Source organism: Schistocerca cancellata, chromosome 4 (genome assembly GCF_023864275.1).
Source record: "Schistocerca cancellata isolate TAMUIC-IGC-003103 chromosome 4, iqSchCanc2.1, whole genome shotgun sequence".
NCBI classification, from domain to species: Eukaryota; Metazoa; Arthropoda; class Insecta; order Orthoptera; family Acrididae; genus Schistocerca; species Schistocerca cancellata.
In genome coordinates, this window is record NC_064629.1 from 402,089,971 (window position 1) to 402,110,789 (window position 20,819).

The window sequence follows — 20,819 nt, forward strand, 5'->3', positions numbered from 1 at the left end:
GTTCCACTGAAGGAGCATTGGAGTCAGGCCTTGACAAAGTGCCAAATGGAAAATATGGGTTTGACTATTTCGCTATCAGGTCACAGTCCACCTGATTGTTTGATACACTGTCAAGGTGCATAGGCTCAACCTCATCAGGGATGTGTAACGGAACATCCGAAGTCTCAGGAAGTAGTTTATCTTTCTGCTCATCCTTCTCATCCTTGTAAAACTTCAATTTCTGTGAAGCTTTCTCCAGTCCATCTTCTGGAAGCAAAGAGGATTTTACTTTTCTTCAGCCCACAGCCTGTTACTGCTGGTCCTTGCCTTGTGAGGGGGGCACCTTGACAGGTGTCCTCGTCCCTGATTGACGCCAGAGATGACTAGGCATCTCTGGCAGCACCGATGGTGTGGAAACCACCAGTGCTACAGGTGTAGGGGGCATGGGAACTGACATTCCCTCCTTCAACTGTGAGGCAGGCCCTGGAATATGACCAGGGCCAGGAGGTGTCGTTCATGACTTTGTCATCGTGTGAGGTATGGACTGTGAGACAATAGTCACAAAATTTGAGGCCTATCAGTTGGTGAAGTCTTTTAAACTTTTTCTTTGCAGCTTGATATGATAGGTGATCAAGTGCTTTATAATCTTGAATTTTCTTAACCTTCTTAACCACTGAGACTGCGATGAACAAGGAGGGTGCAGTTTGTGACAGTTGACACATTGAGGAGGTTGGTCACAAGGGCTGCCCTCATGGGATGCCCAGCCACATGCCAGACAGATAGCCTTATTAGAACAGTGGGAGGACATGTGTCTGAACGTCTGGCACGTAAAGGATCTCATCAGAGGCGGAAAATAAGCCCTGACATCACACCTATAAACCATGACCTTAACCTTCTCATGCAAAATGTTGCTGTCAAAAACCAGGATAAAAGCTCCAGTGTCCATCCCTTCTGGACGAGACAAACAAAATGGACTCCACACCATGCCAGATTATTACGCAGCTCTTCATCAGTTGGTAGCATTAGGTCCTGACGGAAGATAACACCTTGAATTCTATTGAGCTTGTTATGAGGAGAAATAGTGGCTGGTATATCTTGTATCTTTACACAGGCCTGAAGTGCCCATGATTCATTGGTGTGTGACGTTTTGATCAAGCAAAGATCCATTTCTCACCTTTTCTATTGCTGCAAGCTCCCCAAATTGATCTTTAATATTCTCAACTAAAAACATTGGCTTTGTTGTAGTGAAAGTTCTGCCATCAATTTGGGAACAAAAAAAGAAATCGGCAAATGGTCCATTTCCCTTGTCTTAATGCATGGTTGGAGCCGGAAATGTCATAGGACTGTAAACTTATGCATTAAAGTCACTGTTTCTAGCTGTTAACGTGGCTGTGTTGGCACGGCCACCATTAAATTTGATCTGCTTCATTGTGGATCATCCACCACGATGCCACTCAGTCCAAACAGAGTCTCTCCTGGTGGGTGCCACCCTGCCAAGGCAAAGGCCACCTGGCACAGCAGCCGTTGTCCAGAGTCCCTGTACCCCGAAGTTGATAGGCACCTACTCCTTGGCTGACATGGGGAGGTTGCAGTTCAGGCATCAGCAGTGCAATCCCTGTGTTGTCAGGGGGGCTACCACCAATAGGGTACATGACAAACCCACAACAATGGACTGGCTACCGTGTTGGATTTCGGATGCAGAGGTAGATCAACTTGATTGGTAGGTGCAGAATATATCAGCACAGAGTGAAGAGTTAATGCACCACAGTAAGGCATCCTTCCCCAAACCGCCCGCACTTCTGTAAAATTTGGAAAGTGGACATCAAATCCAAAATGAGAACTTCTGAAACAATAGGTTGCTGTTTCTCTAGAAGAGGGAGTAATCCAGCAACCTGTTCTGCATGCCGGGCGGAACAGTGGTTAACATCACTGGATGGTACGCTGCAGATCTCTAGTTCAAATTTGTCCACCATCAATTATTCGTTATTTAGTATTTATCATTTCTGGAAGTTTCTCGAAATATCTTATGCTTATAAAGTTCGTATATCTTGAATATTCAATGTTTGTATAAAAAGCAGCACTATGTGCAGGTGTTTTGGCAGTACGTTGATGTTCATAATAAACATACCTTCAGTGCTAGGTGCTGTGCTTCAACAACAACCCTGCTTTCAGATTTTGATGAGTGCGGTTACGACATGACAATATGACTGCTTTTACACATGGCCCCACTTCAAACAGGATATGATAAATTTGTACAGCATTGGAGTAGGTCATGCTGGGTGTGTGTATTGGACAGGTCTTATACGTGGGTCGCCCATGAGTATGACTCGTGCGGCAAGGGATTGAGAATAGATGCGTCATAAGGGCGTACTAGGGTATTGTGTTGACTGGGTTTATGGCAGAATATGACTTTGGGAGGGGTGAAGTTTGTGGGCTGTGTGTTCCTCACTTCTGGGTATTCAAAATTCTGTTCAATCTGGGATGCTGCTGGGTGATGAGAGGAGTGATGCTTTGCAGCTGGTTCCTGGGTGTGCTCAGAGGATTATGGGCTTGTGTGGATACAGCAAGGAAAACCTGTTTGCAAACTAGGTTTCGGGAGTTATGCCTTTTTGTGTAGGCCTTATTAAGATCTTCATGATACTGGACAAGGGATTACTTGTCACTGCAGATGTGCCATCCACAGATGGCCAAATTATTATTTACATCCCACCAGAGAGTTTTAATTATCATATCAATAACAGTTCAATTTACTCACACACACAGTAAGTTCCTTTAAACTTAGTGACCAGATGTGGCTCATAATTAAAGGTTCTGATGTGGCGCTATCCCAAAACATATGTTTCAATAAATTTCTCAGCAATGTATTACACAAATTATCAATATGCATTTCACATATTTCCCATATGGATTTAAATGATGCTGTTCAACATTTTTGGGACTGTTTTTACGTCATAGTAAGTAATGTTTTTGTAGTAGCTAGTCTTAAGGCCATGCCTCGAAACGCTGCTTAGCTCTATGTACCACAGGTTTGGGGGGCATGACTTCTATTGAGAACAGCTCTTACAGTTGTCCTGAAGGCTCCGGACTTCCAGCCTAAGGATGTCTTACCAACCTCCACACAATTTTCACGTTCCACTGCTTACATCAAAAAGGTGTAAACAGAGTTGCTGAAACTTTGCTACTGAGTCCCTGTCTCTGCATATCTGTATTATACTTTAATCCATCTTTAATCAACATTTAGCATTACTGTTTTGAAAGTGTTTGATAGTTTTTTTGTTTCTGCCACTGGCTATTTTATCCACTGTTAAAAGAAGTTTGCAGATGTCTTGTCAAAGTGTACTGGTCTCACCATCTAGTGACAGTTTTCACAAACAATTAATTTCCTTGCTTCTGACTGTGTTTGCAGTTAATGCGAGCCATCAGCACATTCTTTTCTGGAGTGTATTGTGCCCAAATTTAGTGAGTTTACTTTCTTACAATTAACTGTAGCATACCACAAGGTCAGAAACAGCACAACATGAATTCAGTATGCATTTTATCAGGTAAAAATTTGGAACATGCAGTTAGGATGAAATCAAAGGAGCATGGTGCGCCCAGACACAATCTAAGCATACACGCAATTTTAACAGAGCAATGTACAATGCAGCTCAGTGATTGCATTGTAGTGAAGTGAAAAACACACTGTTCTGTTTCACCTGTCTTGTGATACGGAGTAGTTATAGTGCCTGGACTGAGAATGGTACCACAGACTTAAAAAAATTTCACACAAAGGTGAAAAAAAACAATTTCAGTGAAAAACATTTAAATGGTTTTACTGAATTTTAAATGCTAGGAAAAGGGGACATGATGTGCCAACTAGACGGTGTTTAATATAAAGACATACAATGAAAATGTGCCAAGAAACTGGTGTATCATGAGTAAACTGACAGCCTGCATTAAATTTTGTGGCAAATTCGAGGTTGCTTCAAAGGACAATAATGTAACTAAAAATTCCAAGCACACAGGAATATTTAAAGGTCTAGTTATTCTGATGTCAGAACAGGACGGCATCTTGAAGCAGCAACCCCCCCCCCCCCCCCCCCAAAAAAAAAAAGACGGGTTTCCTTAGGTCTATCCAAAACAATTTAAAATGAACAGCTGGAATCAATTTCATCAAGGTGGCACTGTCAAAGACAGATTTCCTTGTTGTCGAAGTTGACGAAACCACTGACTGTGCAAATTTGGCAAGCCATGGAAAATAAATAAAAAGATTTATTTCCCTTGTACAACCAAAGAATCACAAAGCATACGATGTAACTGCAGCTGTTCTCAGTGAGCTAGAGCAAATGAACATAAATGAAACATCTGAGAAATAGATGGCTCAGTGTTACAATGGTGCTCCTGTTATGGGTGACTGCAAAAAATGGAGTTCAGATCACAATTAAGGAGGTGTATGAAAATGCTCACTTCATCCAGTGTTATAGACATCAGTTAAATTTTATTGTTGAGCCTTGTGTGACAAGTAATAAACAAGTGCAGGTCTTCTCCAGTGACTTAGAAGGAACTTCTAAGTTATAGTCAAGAAACATATTCCTAACTTTCCTCAGTCAATCAGATGGAATTTCAAAGCATGGGGAGTAACCACAATACACAAATGCCAAAAGGAAATTGTTGAGTGCATGGAAAAAACTACTGATGATAACACTGATGATTATAGAACAATAAACAAGGCTATGAGACAGAACAGTTTCCTGCAAGATGAAGATTTTCTATTCTGGATATATGAAGCCATGTCTCATTGTAACATTCTGTTCAATCAACTACAACAAAGGAATATTGATGCAGTGAAAGATGTTTAATATGTATCTCACTTTGCAGCTTCTGTCCCAGTCGCTGGGAACAGGAAGAACCAACTGCAAAACAGGGACATTTCACTGATTCAAAAATGGTATGTGCACAAGATGTCTGCAACTGGATCATTACACAGATCAGTGTTCAAACTTCAGTTTTAACAATCGCTTGTCAACTGCACAACTCTTTTTTTAAACATAAAACTGTTTTCCCTGAAAAAGCACTGAAAGTAGCTGTTAATTTGTTTAAATTACAGTCTTCACACTTAGGTTAGGAACTGCACGTGTTATACAGTCGAAATGATTTTATGAATGTGTCAGATGCTTTGACCTTGTTGAACTTACTTCCCTGAAAGTGAAACTTCTGTAGATAACAGTAACCTTCCCTTGGACAATAGGCTGGGCAGAAGGCTTCTTCCCTACATCAAAGTGATTGAAAACACACAGGCATAATACTGTGAATGAGGACAGACTTTGTCCGCTTGTGATGTGATCTCTCAAAAATGAACTACCAAATCAGCCAAGTTTCAATGAAATGGTCATAGATCGTTTTGCACTGCTGAAGGGACTCCAAACTCATTTCATCTATAAATAAACGAATTATGTAAGCAAAAGTGCATCAACAGGTGATAAGAAGCAATTATTTTGTTGTGACTATCAATTTAGTTTAGGGTAGTGACATTTTTAGCTACTGACATCACATTTTCCAAAATTCGTTGTTTATAGTACAGTTTGTTGCGCTAAAGTGTCACATTTTCTGACACTTTAACACAAGAAACCATGCTAAAAGCAACATCTTTTGGATACATCTTTAATGCACTATATCCACTTAAAATTCATATTTTTGTAATACACGAGTATAAATACGATGAATACGGTATGTAAAAATTAACATAATGGTTGTTCGGGTTGCTCCTGTCAACTTATCACAGTACAAGACCTATGATGTCACAGAAACATTAATGTTTTGTCACGCAAACTCACAAATGCCATGGTTTGAGCACTCAAAACATTAAACATCTGAAGTTTAAAAATGAAAACAGTAAAAACATTAAACGCATAGTGAAGTCAACATATACCGCATTAAAGATCTCTCCTAAATACGTCTTTTAGACAACCTGTTGCGGTAAACTGTTGGGAAATGTGACATTTGGGGATAAATAAGCTACCTATGGATTTTATCTTGGAGTTACCTTTTGATGTTATTTAGTAGTTGATTATGAAATGGAAACAAGATACAGTACGTAAAAGTTTGGCTGGAGTGTGATTTTGTCCCCCCTCCCCGCACTTAAAATTTGCTTAACAGTAAATGTTGCGGACTTCCCCAGTATGGAAACCACGAGCTGCCCCTGATAATGACCATAACAAGACATGCACTTTACTCCCAGTATTAAGTCAATCAACATGGGCTCTGGACTGTCGCCTGTTTTTGTTAATTAGTGCATTATGTAAGGTTATTAACATTTTCAGTTGCTTGAATGAAGTTACAGCATTAACATCACATACTACTTAGGATTGACTGCTGCTCAAACACATGCACCTTATGTAAAATTCTCTTAAATTTTATTGAAACTAAACATCTCACAGACAGTAGTCATCAGAGATCACATACTTGTGCAGACTGGATAAACATTAGGTAATGAATCAGTACAAAGAAATCACATCAACACATGGCTAGAATTATTTAGAAGAAAAGAAGCAAATAATCGAAGTTTCCTGCACTGAAATTCAAAGTCCTCCCAATTACACATTAGTTTCTTCCCCAACTAGGCCACCTCACCTCATAATGCTTTTCGATGAATATGTGTACAGAGATGAACTCACCTGAGAAGCTGTTGCACTAAGGGCCACAGCTGTGCTGGGCACCAAGTTATCACAAAATGAGTTAAGGCACAATATACAAGGCGTCGACCCAAAATGGTAACAATAAATCCTACCAGGTATGGATCAATAAGATAGAAGTTCTGTAACAAATAAAAAGTGACATATCAGCAGAACACTGCTAAAAAACTCAATATATATATACATACATATATATATATAATAGAGGGAAACATTCCACGTGGAAAAAATATATCTAAAAAGAAAGATGAAGAGTTCAACACTACCGCTGCTATAAAATCCACCATTTCTAGTTCACAAACAGTTCCTTTCAGCTATTAAACAACCTTTTCGGCTAGTTTTAATAACTTTTGCTTTATTTCCATTTCCGTTTTTCTCACATCACCGATCATTTTTAGCCGCTTCCCACAGGTTTTAACGTCATTATTTCTTCATCAGACAATTGTTAGCCTCATTTGCATAATCTGCCACCACCATACCACTCCTTTTAATACATCATCACGTAGTTTTTTCGAAATTTTACCGAATTTCTCCAGCCTTTAACGTGTTTTGGCGGCAACACAACCACCTAACCTTTATGCAGATCGTTATCTACCTACACAAGTTCACCACAGGATCAACATAGCCCAGCTCTAACCAACCCTTTTTCGCCTTTTTTCACACCAGATCTCCATTTGCTTTCTACTTCACCTTTATCTCTCCCCATATATTTTTCTATTTATTTTCATTTTCATTTCAGCCCCATGTTACACTTTCCACCTTCTAGTACCATGTCACCCTCACAACACCTCCACAACGACCCCATTAAGTTTTATTACATTCCCTCCGCAAACATGCCTTCGCGCTAGCCAAATTACACTCCCATATTTTATTTTCTCAGGCTTGTCTGACATTTGGCATCACCCCCAAAGGCCTCACACTTAAAGTTCCCATCTCTGGCTGCAACCCTTCTATCCATCAGTCCCTATACCAGTTCCACACTGAACAATCCATTGCCCTCACCCACCTATTCCTTCACCTACACATCCACTCAGCCAATCAACGCACCCGTCAACTCCTATCCTTAATAAAAGTCCTCAATCTTTCCTCTCCCACATCCACACCGGCTGTTCAGAGCATCCTCCTACAGGCCAACCGCAAATTAGAACAGCATGCCACCCTCCACCTTAAAAAACTATCCATTCTCCTGGTTTCCCACCTCCGGAAAGGCAACTCGCTCACCCTTCACAACCTTTCCAGCAAACCTCAACCTCCTCTCATTGCACACAAATCCAGTCTCTCCCATCTACTCAATCTCCCACTTCCAGCTCCACTCCCTCCAAAACCTCAAAATTCCAATCAACACAATCTGGAACCACAACACCCCAATTCAGTAGTTAACCTTTCCTCCAAACCCCTCTCCCAATCCTAAACCTCTGTCCTATCCAAAGGCCTCACCTTCAGCCCCACTCCCAGATTTAACCAAACAGCCCTCGTCAAAGATTTACTGTCCTACACCCGTACTCTCTGCTGGAAATATCACTTTGCCACGAAGAAAAATGATCCTAATCCTACTCCTAATGATCCAACTCCCCAAGACACTATCCAAATTGAACCCTGCCTGGAACAGTTCCGTCCTCCGTCACAGCGGGACCCACCTCCTCTTCCTCAAAATCACCCTCTCCTAACCTTCCAGGAATTTCTGACTACCAACCTTGCCTCTCAATCCTTCTTAAAAAACCTTAATCCTACTCCCAACATCACCACTGCTGAAGCCCAGGCTATCCGTGATCTGAAGGCTGACCAATCCATTGTCATTCTTCCAGCGGACAAGGGTTCCACGACTGTGGTACTTGATCGTTGGGAGTATGTGGCTGAAGGACTGCGTCAGCTTTCAGACAACACTACTTACAAAGTTTGCCAAGGTAATCCCATTCCTGATGTCCAGGCGGAGCTTCAAGGAATCCTCAGAACCTTAGGCCCCCTACAAAACCTTTCACCTGACTCCATCAACCTCCTGACCCCACCAACACCCCGCACCCCTACCTTCTACCTCCTTCCTAAAATTCACAAACCTAATCATCCCGGCCGTCCCATTGTAGCTGGTTACCAAGCCCCCACAGAACGCATCTCTGCCTACGTAGATCAACACCTTCAACCCATCACATGCAGTCTCCCATCCTTCATCAAAGACACCAACCACTTTCTCGAACGCCTGGAATCCCTACCCAGTCTGTTACCCCCGGAAACCATCCTTGTAACCATTGATGCCACTTCCTTATACACAAATATTCCGCATGTCCAGGGCCTCGCTGCGATGGAGCACTTCCTTTCACGCCGATCACCTGCCACCCTACCTTAAACCTCTTTCCTCATTACCTTAGCCAGCTTCATCCTGACCCACAACTTCTTCACTTTCGAAGGCCAGACATACCAACAATTAAAGGGAACAGCCATGGGTACCAGGATGGCCCCCTCGTACGCCAACCTATTCATGGGTCGCTTAGAGGAAGCCTTCTTGGTTACCCAGGCCTGCCAACCCAAAGTTTGGTACAGATTTATTGATGACATTTTCATGATCTGGACTCACAGTGAAGAAGAACTCCAGAATTTCCTCTCCAACCTCAACTCCTTTGGTTCCATCAGATTCACCTGGTCCTACTCTAAATCCCATGCCACTTTCCTTGACGTTGACCTCCACCTGTCCAATGGCCAGCTTCACACGTCCGTCCACATCAAACCCACCAACAAGCAACAGTACCTCCATTACGACAGCTGCCACCCATTCCACATCAAACGGTCCCTTCCCTACAGCCTAGGTCTTCATGGCAAACGAATCTCCTCCAGTCCGGAATCCTTGAACCATTACACCAACAACCTGAAAACAGCTTTCGCATCCCGTAACTACCCTCCCGACCTGGTACAGAAGCAAATAACCAGAGCCACTTCCTCATCTCCTCAAACCCGGAACCTTCCACAGAAGAACCCCAAAAGTGCCCCACTTGTGACAGGATACTTTCCGGGACTGAATCAGATTCTGAATGTGGCTCTCCAGCAGGGATACGACTTCCTCAAATCCTGCCCTGAAATGAGATCCATCCTTCATGAAATCCTCCCCACTCCACCTAGAGTGCTGCCGCTCATACCTCACCTGTCTTTCAACATCATCTTTGCCTCTGTACTTCCGCCTCAACTGACATCTCTGCCCAAACTCTTTGCCTTTACAAATGTCTGCTTGTGTCTGTGTATATGAGGATGGATATGTGTGTGTGTGTGTGTGTGTGTGTGTGTGTGTGTGTGTGCGCGCAAGTGTATACCTGTCCTTTTTTCCCCCTAAGGTAAGTCTTTCCGCTCCCGGGATTGGAATGACTCCTTACCCTCTCCCTTAAAACCCACATCCTTTCGTCTTTCCCTCTCCTTCCCTCATTCCTGACGAAGCAACCGTTTGTTGCAAAAGCTTGAATTTTGCGTGTGTGTGTGTGTTTGTGTGTCTATCGACCTGCCAGCGTTTTTGTTTGGTAAGTCTCATCATCTTTCTTTTTAGATACATATACATATATACACATACATAAACCCCCAGAACTGAAGAACACATTTACAACACTTTCAGGGCATCAGTTATAGATCAGCATCTGTTTACATTCATTAGATATGCAATAATTGGACCTCATAACCATGTCACCTCACTTAGTCATTCACTGATGAGACGAAACATGATGACCACCTGCTCAATAATGTGTTGGTCCAACTTCAGACTGCAATACAACAAGGATTCAACTTCACATTAATTCAAGAAGTTCTTGGTTGGTTTCTGGAGGTATGAGGCACCAGATGTCCACATGCAGGTCAATCAATTCTTGTAAATTACAGACCAGTGGTTTGTGAGCACAGTGTTGATGCCTGATAATTTCCCCTGTGTGTTCAATCAGGTTCAGATCAAGCAAACGTCACATCCAAGACATCAATGTGAGTTCACTATCACATTCTCCAAACCACTGCAGCATGATTGTGTCCTTTTGAAACAGAAAATTGTGCTGCTGAAAGATACTGTCGCAATTGGGGAAGACAAGCATGAAGGGATGCAGATGCTCTGCAATAATGTTCGTGTACGTAGTTTGATTACTACCACAGGTCCCATGGAAGTCCACGTGAATGTCCCCCATAGCAGAATCTGTACTCAACAGCCAGCGTCCTTGGTTGGTGCACATTTTGAGTAGCCATCCAACTGGTTGACAGCATGGCGTATCTTGACACTGCCACTGACCTAATGTAACATGAAACACAAATCATCTGACCAGGCACCATGTTTCTACTAGTCCACAGTCCAATGTTGATGATCCAACGTCCACTGCAATCACAGCTGATGACATCATTGGGTCAGCATGGGAACACACAGGGCTCATCTGTCATGGAGACCAACATTCAAAAATTTGTAATGACTGGTGTGTTCCATAACTTACATCAGCTATGTACACTGTTGTCAGATCTGTTTGTCACCTATCATCTTGCTTTACAGAGCAGACATGCCTCTGACCTTCACATTCTTGGACGAGGTGTGGACGTCCAACACCTTGTCGCGAACTCATGGTTTCACTGTCCTCAAACCACTTTTCACAGACGTTCACGACAGTAGGAAAGGACCGTTTCTGAAATGCTCATTCCCAGGCACCAGGGCGTAACAATCTGCTTTTTGTCAAAGACGCTTATGTTAGCAGATTTTACCAATTGCAGCACGTATTGTTGCTACAATGCTACCCCATTTGACTCAACTTTGCTTCTACACTTTCCCTACCTCATTCACACGTCCGCAATGCCACCAAGTGGCATTCAGTAGTGGTGCGCAGTGATCATAATGTTTGGGTCATCGGTGTATATAGGCTATACATTCAATGCTCCATGCACAATTTGCAATTTTTTTTTAAGCTAGTTACAATTAAGTTACATTCCTCACATAAAATAAAGCATCCCTGCTTATATTCTAAGTGTACTGAACTGTAAACATGTTCATAAATTACAACTGGAAAGAGATTTGTTTTGGATGGTGTCCACACTCAGCAAAGCACAATTTTATCTTTCCTTCTATAACCCAGACATGTTTTGCTGAAGTTCAGCATTGTTAGTGGGCTTTTGTTTTCTTTCTTGATACCCTATGCTGTGATTTTCCTGGTTATTTTCCGATCACTGCAGTTGTTTTCTTTCACAGCTCCAGTTTGCATTTTTTCAGGTTTCCTCTTTATTTTCACTATGAATACCTGCACTATGTAAGTTTCACTGTCATTGTTTACTAACTACGAAAACAAGATGTGGACAGTCGTACAGTTGAATGTGTTCTGGGTGGGAGGTCTGTATCTTTGTGAGGTGTATCTGCCATTTTTTATTTAATTATTATTTTTTATAACTATCTCTCTCTCTCTCTTTCTCTCTCTCTCTCTCGCGCGCACACACACACACACACACACACACACACACACACACACAGAAATAATAACAATAATAAATTAAACAAATAAATAAAAACACACACAAAATCTTCCAGATTGAATTACTTAATGTTAGGCCTAACCATAACATCCCTAGTCATAAAATTTTCAAGTATATAACTTTTCTATTTTAAACTCTAAATGGTTGCAGATAACAAACTGTGGGGGAATAAAACAAAGCCTATGTGAGCAAGGTCCATATACAAAGCTTTGTCCGTTTTAAAGAGCCTGTTTCCTGTTGTTTAATAGAAAGCAAATAAAAGCCCACTGACGATGCTGAAACTTCAGCGAAAAATGTCTGGAAAATATAAGAAAAGATAAAATTGTGTTTTGCTCAATGCAGACCACCCTTCAAAAACAAATCTATTAGTAAGCAAACACAGGAGAGCTTCAACCTCAAGTTTATTATTTCAATGTTCTGCCAGGCATTTCTGGGCAAGCTCTACAACAAATTACAAAACACCACAGCAAAATTACAAAAAACTATTCTAAACATAACATTCAACAGAATGTGTCTTTCACATAATTTAAAGCTTAAGGGGCCTGGACGGCATGAGGGGCCAAAAACTGGAATTTTTTTTTATTTAATATAATTCTGTTATTCTTCCTCATTCTAAAAATAAATATTTTATGTATAGTACCTCATCATTTTTGTGTTTACATGCCTTGGTAAAACAGATACAGTTCATGACTGTGTAGCTGCCACACTACCATCAAACACAAAACCTTGCCTCCAATGCCTTGTTATTTCATAATAGTGCCACTACTTCCATAGAAATCTCGTTTGTGTAATAGCCTTGAAGAACATACAGGCTGTATTATGGGCAGGGATTTATTGCAATCAATGTTTCTGTTGACACAAGTAAATTACTTGGGTTGACTTATGTTCTTCACATGTGTTGTGAATGTGCATTTAACAACTTTACATTCTAAAATTCCAAAAGCTATGAAGTTTAATTGCAGTCGTAAATTTTATGGTGAGAAGGGAAGAAAAGCAGCCCAGATATTCTGTGCTATGATGGAATCTCCCACCGCCACCAGTCAAATTTAAGAGATATTATTAAGGTTTGCATAATGCCCTAACAGAAGTCTGTGAAGCCTCTATACAAAGGGCAGTGAAAGAAACTGTACATATTTGTCAGTCTATTGATATTGGATGGTTTCCGGCAAAAGACGGGCCACACATTGCTGAATGGGGTTGTCACAGTTATTCCTGAAGATATAGGGAAGGTGCTGGACTATGCATGTCTCACGAAATACTTCCAAGGTTGTGCCAGTAACATAAATTAACACAAATGTGACAAGAGCTTTGAAGGTTTCAATGGTGGTATTGAATGAAAGGTAGCACACACTATTTTTAGTACATCAATTGCAAGATGTGGTGTGCAATACACTCACTACCTTGGTGATGTTGACTCTAGAAGACTTTAATAGTGTCATGGTTGCTAAACCATATGGTGAAACTGAATTTTTTTAAAAAATGTAATGTATAGGATATGCAGAAGCCAATGGGGACAAGACTTAGAAAACTTTGCAAGGGCACGAGAGGATAAAACTCTCAAATGACAAAGCAACTGATGGGCAAGGCAGACTCACCAAATCAGAAATAGAAAACCTCACAGAGTATCATGGTCTAGCCATCAAGAGAAACAGCAAAAATGGCAAGGGGATGGTAAAAACAATTTAGACAACACTGTTTCACAGAACATCCACTGATGAGCATCTGCAACATGGCCTCCACCTAAAATGAAACACTTCATGAAGCAAATGTAATAGGTGTGAATCTAATGGGCAAAACCACACACATGTACACCCCACACCAGAAACTAGTAGAACTAAAGTTAATATGGGTGTGGTGGACACCATAATATGTTTTAATGCTGGAGTAATACTCAGATAAAAAACCATGGGCAGACTAGGTATCAAAACTGGTGATAATGTGAAAAGCAAACTGCTGTGAACTGGACAAGCAACATGTCACCGAAGTTGAAAAAGCTGCAGAAAGCAGGACAAAGGAGGCCAGAATAACAAAGAAATGAAAGAAAACTAAAGAAGACGAAAAGGACACACAGAATCAACAAGACTGTGGAAATGGAATGTTTTGACATGTTATTGTTGAGAAGAAAATAAAATGCAAACCTTTAGTTTCAATTTCCCATAATCAACATTTTTGTATACTTAGGTGTCATCATCTCACCCAACATTAAAGCTACAAAAACAAAATTTTGCATGAAAAATAACCCAATCACATTATTCAACACTATATTAAATATTTCAAGCTGGAGCATGTCATATGATCTTAAATTATTAGAAGAAAAAATTGACTTCTAAAAAACATTTTTTTAAAATAAACAAAACAATGAATTGGTAAATATTCCTGCTTTACTGCCTCAACAAGTTAATAATTAAAGGAATGACATTTGTTTTGACTTCTTATTTTGAACAGTGTGGAAGTTCAGTGTACCTAAACTAAAAATTACATGTAATTCTCTAAGCAAGTAAAAAAAATCAATATTCACTTCACTGTATATTCCACAGTTTTTAATTTTTTTCACACAGAGGTCACAATATACTAATTATTTGGTTAAAGTTTCATTCCAATACCTTTTAAAGTTTTTGGGTTATTAAATTTCAAAATACTAGTAAAAACTACAGCATATAACGTCCAGGTCCCTTTAGCGATACACTGAGGTGACCAAAGTCATGGGATAGTGAGACGCACATGAACATATGGCGGTAGTACTGAGTACACAAGGTATACAAGGGGGTAATGCACTGGCAGAGCTGTCACTTGTATTCAGGTGATTCATGTGAAAAGATTTCTGATGTGTTTATAGTAACACAACGGGAATTGAGAGACTTTAAATGCGGAATGGTAGCTGGAGCTAGACATATGGGGCATTCCATTTCAGAAATCGTTATGGAATTCAATACTCCGAGATCAATAGTGTCAAGAACATGCTGGGAGTACCAAATTTCAGGCATTACCTCTCACCACGGACAACGCAGTGGCCGACAGCCTTCACTTAACAACCGAGTGCAGCGACATTTGCCTAGAGTTGTCACTGCTAAAGGACAAGCAACATTGCATGAAATAACCACAGAAATCAATGTGGGACATATGACGAACATATCCGTTATGTCAGTGGGGCAAAATTTGGTGTTAATGGGCTACAGCAGCAGACGACCAATGCAAGTGCACCTTTGCTAACAGCATGACATCGCCTGCAGCACCTCTTCTGGGCTCGAGACCATATCAGTTGGACCATAGACAACTGGAAAACTGTGGCCTAGTCAAATGAGTCCTGATTTCAGTTAGTAAGAGTCGATGGTAGGGTTCGAGTGTGACAGAGACCCCACAAAGCCATGGACCCAAGTTGTCAACAAGGCACTGTGCAAGCTGCTGGTGGCTCAATAGTGGTGCGGGCTGTGATTACATGTAATGGGCTGAGTCCTCTGGTCCAACTGAAAAGATCATTGACTGGAAATGGTTAAATTTGGCTACCTAAAGACCATTTGCAGCCATTCATGGACTTCATGTTCCCAAACAATGACGTGCCATGTCACCAGGACACAGCTGTTCGCGATCAGTTTGAAGGACATTCTGGACAATTCGAGTGAATGATTTGGCCACCCAGGTTACCCGACATGAATCCCACTGAACATTTATGAGACTTAATCAAGAGGTCATTTCATGCAAAAACTCCTGCACTGGCAACACTTTCACAATTATGGATGACTATAGAAGCAGCATGGCTCAATATTTCTGTGCACGGGACTTCCAACAACATATTGAGTCCATGCCACATCAAGTTGCTGCACTACACCAGTCAAAAGTAAGTCTGACACAATATTAAGACGTATCCCACAACTTTTGTCACCTCAGTGTATACATGTCAATGTAGCAGTATGTCTCCTGCAGCCCAACATGCCAAACACAAAGCCAAAATTGGCTGGCTGAAACAAGAAATTAGATGTCTAAATACAAAGAAGCAGCAACTCACTGTAGAACTATCCAAAATTCATCTGGAACAAGAAAAACACATTAAAATATGTGAAATAGTTAATGACATCATGAATACAGTCAAACAAAAAGCACAGGAACACTAATAAAAATAAAATGGAGAAACAACAATAAAAACTAAACACACTTTTGAAACAAAATAAAATCATTACAAAAAAAAAAAGAACAGAAGGCAAACAAACCACACTTTCTACAAACACATGGTCAACCTTACTGACATACAACTAACTAACCACATAATAAATCTGCTAGGACCTAAATACATCATCAGCACACACATTACATACAAGACAGTGGAGAATCTTATCACAAAAACTGAATACATAATAAAACAACAAGAAAGAAACAATAACTCAAACTTCAATGCAGGTCTAACAAGAGAGTTAGTTGCAGAAGAAATCAAGTGCATTACAAAGGAAAACAAAAACAACATACTGACAGAAACAAAAACAACATACTGACATGAACAAAAAGTGAAGAAGAAAAAACTCCCAGAAAAATAATGAACAAGCTTACAAACAACGGGGTTCACGTCACGAGATCAGACAAGGACAACACCATGATGGTAACAAAACAGGAGGAATACAAAATAAAACCTTAAAATTTCTAGATGACAACATAATAAAGCTAACCAGTGACCCAACACAAAGATAGCAGAAAAATACACAGATGTGTCTAAAAAAACATCTCACACATATTCACAAAACAGAAAGTGAAATGGCTAAAACAAAAGAACCCCAAGGCACCCACACTGAACAGCCTACTAAAGCTCCACAAGCAGGATATTCCGGTACGCACAGTTGGAAGTTGCAGAAGTGCACCCACATATCACCTAGCCAGAGAAATACACACATACTTACAGAGACATAATTTATACACAAACAACAGAAGCATACACAACAGCAAAGAGCCGATACAAAATATCAAAGACATCAACATACCCACAACAGCCATACTCACATCATTCGACATCACATCCATGTACACGAATATCCCCAGCACTGAAACCATCAACATCATCAAACAACAATTAGATCAACAGAAAGATATTCCCAAAATATCTGAAACAATAGTAAGACCCAAACAATATAGGGTTATATATTGGTATCACTACGTAGATGACAACATACGCCTTTTAGATGAAACACCCAGTCGCATCCAACAACTCTACAATGACACAAACACAGTTCACCCAAAAATTAAAAATCACCATGGAAACAGAAAATTACAAAATGTTACATTTCCTTGACCTTACAATACATAGACCCAACAACCAACACCAATTCTTCACATTCAGGAAAGTCACCATCACTCTAATCACCCAACTGCACACAAACTAGTCGTTTCCAATATATGCTGCACAAACTGAACAAAACTCCACTCAGTGAAGACAACTACAAAAATGAATTACAGGTAATCAAACAAATCGCTGTAGAGAATGGATATGATACAAACATTATAGAGAAACTGAATTACAAAATTAAAACAGAAATGAAGGGGATATCTAATACACAACAGCTCATCACCAGCTTACACACACACACACACACACACACACACACACACACACACACACACACACAAAACAAGAAACATCCACCCCAACAACAAGCAAATGGTACACTGTCACTTACAATAACAAAGCGACCCACAGGATACGCAACATAAAAAATAAATAAAATAAAACCACGGGGTACAAATTGCCTACAGAACACACAACTCAATACCAACCAGACAAACACAACATGTCTGTTATTTATGAACAGACATGCCAGGACTGCAAATCAATTTCTATAGGACAGACAAGTTGAAACTTTAATACCAGATATACGGAATACAGAAGAGCATTAAGAAGTGACAGCTATCATTCTCCATTTGGTGAACAGGGACATAAAACACAGCCCAACAGACATCAACACCAACTTAAAAATTCTCAAATGGAGCAACAGCCCCCACAAAAACTAATAATTGAAGAAAAAAAAACACAGAAACCCCACAGTCAAAGGAAAACAAATAATAAATACACAGCTACCTGCAACAGAACAAAGAACTATCAGACCCTCCTCCTCCCTCCCCCCCCCCCCCAAACACACACTAAAAAAAAAAGTTATTTAAATAAATAAAACACACACACACACAATATCGCAGATCAGATACACCTCAAAGTTCCCACTCAGAACACATTAAACTGTCTGCCACATTGTTTCCATAGTTTGTAAACCTCATTTTCATAATGAGATTTTCACTCTGCAGCGGAGTGTGCGCTGATGTGAAACTTCCTGGCAGATTAAAACTGTGTGCCCGACCGAGACTCGAACTCGGGACCTTTGCCTTTCGCGGGCAAGTGCTCTACCATCTGAGCTACCGAAGCACGACTCACGCCCGGTACTCACAGCTTTACTTCTGCCAGTATCTCGTCTCCTACCTTCCAAACTTTACAGAAGCTCTCCTGCAGGAGAGATTCTGTAAAGTTTGGAAGGTAGGAGATGAGATACTGGCAGAAGTAAAGCTGTGAGTACCGGGCGTGAGTCGTGCTTCGGTAGCTCAGATGGCAGAGCACTTGCCCGCGAAAGGCAAAGGTCCCGAGTTCGAGTCTCGGTCGGGCACACAGTTTTAATCTGCCAGGAAGTCTCATTTTCATAGTCTGTAAAATGGTAGTGAAAGTTAAATAGTACAGGTTTTCACAATGAAGGTAATGGGGAAATCAGAAAAAATGACAAACTACTAAAGAAAACAAGTGCAATAAAAGTATTTAAAAAAAAAAAAAAAAAACAAGAAAAGCACAGCATATGGTAGCAAGAAAGACAATAAAATCCTACTGACGAAGCTGAAACTTCAGCAAAACATGTACGGAAAATAGAAAAAAAAAAAGATAAAATTGTGTTTTGCTCAACGTGGATCCTCTCCAAAAAGAACTTATTAGTAAGCAAACATGGACAGAAGAGCTCCAACCTCAACCCCAGTTTTTAAGAAGGACCATAGGACAGATGCACACAATTATAGACCCCTATTGTTGACATCAATCTGTTGTACAATTATGGAACATGTTTTATGCTCAAGAATTATGACGTTCTTGGATAAGGAAAGTCTCCTCTATAAAAATCAACATGGATTCTAAAAACAGAGAGCCTGCAAAAATGAACTCGCTCTGTTCCTCCATGAGATCCACTGCGTCGGAGACAATGGCGCTCAGGTTGATGCCGTGGTCCTCGACTTCAGGAAGGCATTTGACACCATCCCATGCTGCCATTTAGTGAAGAAAAAATGAGCTTATCGAGTATTGGGGCAGATTTGCAACTGGATTCAAGACTTACTTGCAGACAGAACTCAGCAAGTCGCTCTTAATGGAACAAAATCAACATATGTAAAGGTAATTTCCACTGTACCCCAAGGAAGTGTGACAGGACTATTACTGTTTACAATATATATAAATTATCTAGTAGAAAGTGTTGGATGCTCTCTAAGGCCGTTCGCAGATGATGCAGTTGTCTATAATAAAGTAGCAACACCAGGAGACGGTTTAAAATTGCAAACACTATTGCTATACTCAAGCCATAAAAACCCAAAGACGATCCAGTGAGCTGTTAACTAACCACACTACTAAGCATTTGCTACAACATGTTGGAAGGATTACCATATAACCTAATGTATTCAATAATTGATGACGTCCCTCAACACCAAGCAGGATTTCATGCAAACTGAAGTTGCTGCAAGCAAGTTCTTGCCCTAACATCATTTATAGAAGCAAGCTAAACACTGGAGAAACTACATGTAAATCCTATACCACAAAGAACGGTCTCCCACAGGGTTCAATTCTAGCCCCACCTTTATTTAACTTTTGCACCAGCGACATAGTCACCACTGATTTTGTAATGTTCAGCTATACCGACGTGTTCAGCTATACCGACGACATAGTGGTAGGAATAAATTTGTGGGGGAGGGGGAGATGTGATTCTCTCTTAGCAAAGAACAGCTTTAATGCTGACATTATAGCTGATTACAAGGCGTACAGCAGAATACGGAAAAATTAATTCAGACATCTAAGCAAATATATTATGAGAAGATACATCTTTTAACGAAATTAAAAAATAATGGCCTATCATGAAGGAGGAGACTTGTCAGAAAAGGCAGAGGAGCATATAACTCTGATGAGCAAATGACAGACTCCTATCAATACAGGTAGTCTCAGATGGCTTTCCAACTTAGGGCCATTGACTTTCCTTGTCAATGGGTTTAGCCAACAACCCTAAGAGGAACCTGAAGATATTACTGTTGGCCAACTCCCGCAAACCCACTGACAATTTTCCTTGTAAAACCATTGATGTATATAAAATAATACACAATGTGAATGCTATGTAACATTTGGCTTCTGCACATTTCGAAGTGCAGTGCCATGTATAGATATGAGTACGCATTCAAAATTTACGCTTGATCATAATACTATAGAAATTATGTTATTACTGTATTACTCTGTAAATGGAAATTACCCTCCTCCTCCTCCTCCTCCTCCTCCTCCCCCCCCCCCCCCTTTTGCAAAATCTGGAGAATGTCTTCAATATGGATCTGCGGGATGAACTGTTATTCTACATTGCATTTTTAATATGTTCCGTATCCACAAGAATCTCCTCACACTACATGTTTCTGGAATTAATGATGTATTTAGTAAATCTGAGATCAATTTCAAAC

The 20,819-nt window shown here is 40.4% G+C and overlaps 1 protein-coding gene across 4 annotated transcripts in view; it reads right to left on the reverse strand.

Moving 5' to 3' along the window:
* The window catches only part of LOC126183233 (transmembrane protein 39A), a 161,101-nt gene that overhangs the window by 83,587 nt on the left and 56,695 nt on the right, over nucleotides 1–20,819 (reverse strand). For all 4 annotated transcript variants that reach the window (XM_049925019.1, XM_049925021.1, XM_049925020.1 and 1 more), the window contains exon 6: nucleotides 6,633–6,772. In XM_049925019.1, coding sequence (XP_049780976.1) covers nucleotides 6,633–6,772 — 140 coding nt within the window. The remainder of the gene's footprint in view (nucleotides 1–6,632; nucleotides 6,773–20,819) is intronic.